A 2,986-nucleotide genomic window follows, 5' to 3' on the forward strand; every position below is an offset into this window, starting at 1 on the left:
ATTCAGATTCCTCTGGATGTGCAGTGGTACAAGCTGAAACACTACACATACAGGCTCCCACCACTCATGGTGGTTGGAGTAACCCTTTAAAAAAAGTATGATAAAAACAAGTTTTATTACAGCATTTTTTTTTTTTTACATACAAAATCATATATAATTTTATAACTATATAATAAAAGGGTAAAATGTCATAGTGCATAGTGCATTTTTCTTTGATCAATAGGATATTTATGTTATGTTTGTTTCATTCTTTGCTTTTTTCAGTATTTTCCATACGGCACTCAGTTATATACTGTGTCTGCACTTTAAGCAAATGTTTTGATTCCTTTAGTTCCTGGTTTTCAGCTCACGTGCCATCTGGCAGAGAGCGCATGGGCCACAGAATGTGAGACATACGCAGTCATTGCAGATACTACCCTGTAATGCAAAAATAGGGTACAATCAGGAACATAACACCATTGAATAATAAAAACAGTACATTCACACGGCTTCGTAGTCTATAGATATTTTTCTACTAAAATTTGCATGCTACAGCCAAACTGCAACTATAATTGAGTGGGAGAATTTCCAAATCAGCATTTTTTGCTAAATCTTTTCATTGAGATTTATATTTGCTATAATCTGGAGTGTACATTTTTTTTTTCTTTCCTGTATACTTTGAATAAATATTTGGGGGATTAAAAAGTCAATACACAGAGCCACTAGTCTAATTTTGGAATATTTCATACAGTGTGTGAAATGATATTATGCAAGCAAAAGTTAAAATTTTCTCACATGTTACATAAATAGATAAATAAAAACGGTCCAAAAACAAGTTTATAGGTATGTACACATGGTGATGTTGTAACTAGTAGTACAGTTTACGAGGCCTCCCAACGTTTCCCGATTTTGGTTCCTTGTGGCCCTGAATTCCTTGAAAGCGTACTCCAGCAAGCAGAGCATGAGCTCATCATTAAATGTCCCTTCTGTGAGCAGCTGCATCCTATGAGTTTCCCTCCAGCACCATCTCCATCAGATACATTACGCTTGTCCCACTGGGCTCTTAATCCGGCCCTGTTGATTGACTCAGATAATCACTTTTGATGATGTTAGCCAAGGAGGCAGATCAGTGGCAGAGACAGCAGCAGCAGACTTGAATACAAGTAAGATGTTACTATATTTACGGAGGCAATAGGGGGGGGGGGGACAGGAGGGATTGATGGGGGTTTTAACACTAAAGGTTCAGGAATACATGTTTGTGTTCCTGACCCTATAGTGTTTCTTTCATTTGTTCTTAATTACTAACAGGGAATTCATTAAAATTGACAATAAATGTGCTTCTGAAGCACATTTATCGTACCATTTTTCTCAAGCAGCCAACCTGTTTATTAGGTGCAGCTTTTATAATTTTGGCTAGCATTAAATCCAACTGAATTTCAATAAAAACATTGAGAATTTTCGATTGGGTTTTTCTGATAGGCTGTAATTGAGGCTCTGAATGGGAGTGATTGCTGGAGAGTGATTAAGAGTTTACAGTACTCATGTCTGCAGGTTGCTGTATTTTTTTTTTTTAATCTGGGAGGAATATAGATGCACACTCTTGTATGGTATGCTATAATCATCATAATAAAGGCAATATCTTGAGGATAATACAAAGACAGTAACAGAAACACTTTATTTTTGACATCCCATAGAAGGTAACTTATAGATAAAATAAATACCGGAATGTGATAACGTTCTCTTATGCCGGTACGCATGGCCATCACGGTACCTCCAATGCAAGGTAGACAGCAGCACTCGCCATAATCTGAGGCTACTTTACAAGCCAAGAAACAGGGGACAAATGTTCCACAAAGACCTGAGAGAGAGAGAAGATAAGAGCAGACTTAGTAAATAAAGACAAAAGTATTCATGGTGAGCCTACTGAACGAGCTATAGCATTTGGTCGATATAAAAATATGGTGAGCAAGAGTAATATGTGTGAGATGTAAGTGCAAGTAAGCAACTTCAGATCTCTCTAGGGATACTGCATAGTAGGGGTTATGGTTCCAGGAGTCCCCTGGCTCTGTCCTATAGTTAGCTTTATGAAACGTTTGACACTGACCTGGCTCTGTCAGGAGCCCAATGTTGTTCTGGAGCCCAACAGAACCAGGTGAGTGTCAAGCATTTGTACATTTTTGACCATTTAGCATGGGAAAAAGAATAATGGCACCATGACCACTACAACATGCTGTAAAGGTTATGGTCTTTAGAAGTTCCTTTAAGATACTAGAGTGACTAGAAGTGTATGAGATAGGACCAGAGGACTCCAGTGGTTATGTAGCTTACATTATCTTTTTATCCAATCCCATGCAATGCTGGAAATATTGCTTTCATGTCAAAAGCATTTTGTGTAGAACTTACAGATGCCCATGTCCTCGCAGCAGTCAAATTCATCAGAAGTCCATTGGCTGCTGGTTGCATATCCTGAAGTTGAGTGAGGCTGAGAGCTTATTATTGTCTGAGACATTCTAGCCTGCCAAAGCATAATAAATGGACACTTAGAAAAATGTAAATAAAAAAAAAGCAATAATACAATAGCTCATATATAGAACCTTAAACTTAGCCTAAAGTAAAAAGTGTTACAAAGGTTTTTATGCCTTTATATATATATATAGTGAAGCGCTTATAAAAATACAGCAGGGGGTCTGTATTCAAAGCCCAGGCGTCGCTGTGTCTGGGAGATAATTGTGTTAACTAATTATATCCCGGACACAGAAAGCCGAACATACAAAAAAAAAACGAAAATACATACAATGCAGTAACGCAGCCCCACATGCTATACATCCCCAAAAAGGTCTTGCTAGAGCGCCCTATCTGTCCAATAAGTGCCTGGATTGGATCTGGCTAGCCCGAATTAGGTGGAAGTCACGTAAGTGGAACAAATAAAAACAATTTATTGAATAAGTACAATTAATATAAAAAATATTATAAAATCCAGTATTTGCACTTCGACCCAGATGGTTGC

General features: G+C 37.6%; 1 protein-coding gene across 1 annotated transcript; it reads right to left on the minus strand.

Annotated features, from left to right (window-relative positions):
- Positions 1 to 221: 221 nt before the first annotated feature.
- On the minus strand, positions 222 to 2,488 carry LOC134578181 (cornifelin homolog A-like). Its single transcript, XM_063437198.1, has 3 exons — positions 2,383 to 2,488; positions 1,701 to 1,837; positions 222 to 417 (listed from the first exon to the last, which is right to left on the minus strand). The coding sequence occupies exons 1-3, from the start codon at positions 2,486 to 2,488 to the stop codon at positions 328 to 330; spliced, it is 333 nt and encodes a 110-aa protein (XP_063293268.1). The 3' UTR covers positions 222 to 327.
- Between the last annotated feature and the right edge of the window lie 498 nt (positions 2,489 to 2,986).

The sequence above is a fragment of the Pelobates fuscus genome, chromosome 11 (genome assembly GCF_036172605.1).
Source record: "Pelobates fuscus isolate aPelFus1 chromosome 11, aPelFus1.pri, whole genome shotgun sequence".
In the NCBI taxonomy this organism is placed as follows: Eukaryota; Metazoa; Chordata; class Amphibia; order Anura; family Pelobatidae; genus Pelobates; species Pelobates fuscus.

Excerpts from the sequence above, each read along its gene's own strand:
- LOC134578181 (XM_063437198.1), bottom strand. The coding sequence starts at position 2,488 with ATGTCTCAGACAATAATAAGCTCTCAGCCTCACTCAACTTCAGGATAT. Across the intron at positions 1,838-2,382 it reads CTGCGAGGACATGGGCATCT|GTCTTTGTGGAACATTTGTC; the intron begins GTAAGTTCTACA and ends TCTCTCTCTCAG. Across the intron at positions 418-1,700 it reads GAGAACGTTATCACATTCCG|GGTAGTATCTGCAATGACTG; the intron begins GTATTTATTTTA and ends TTTGCATTACAG.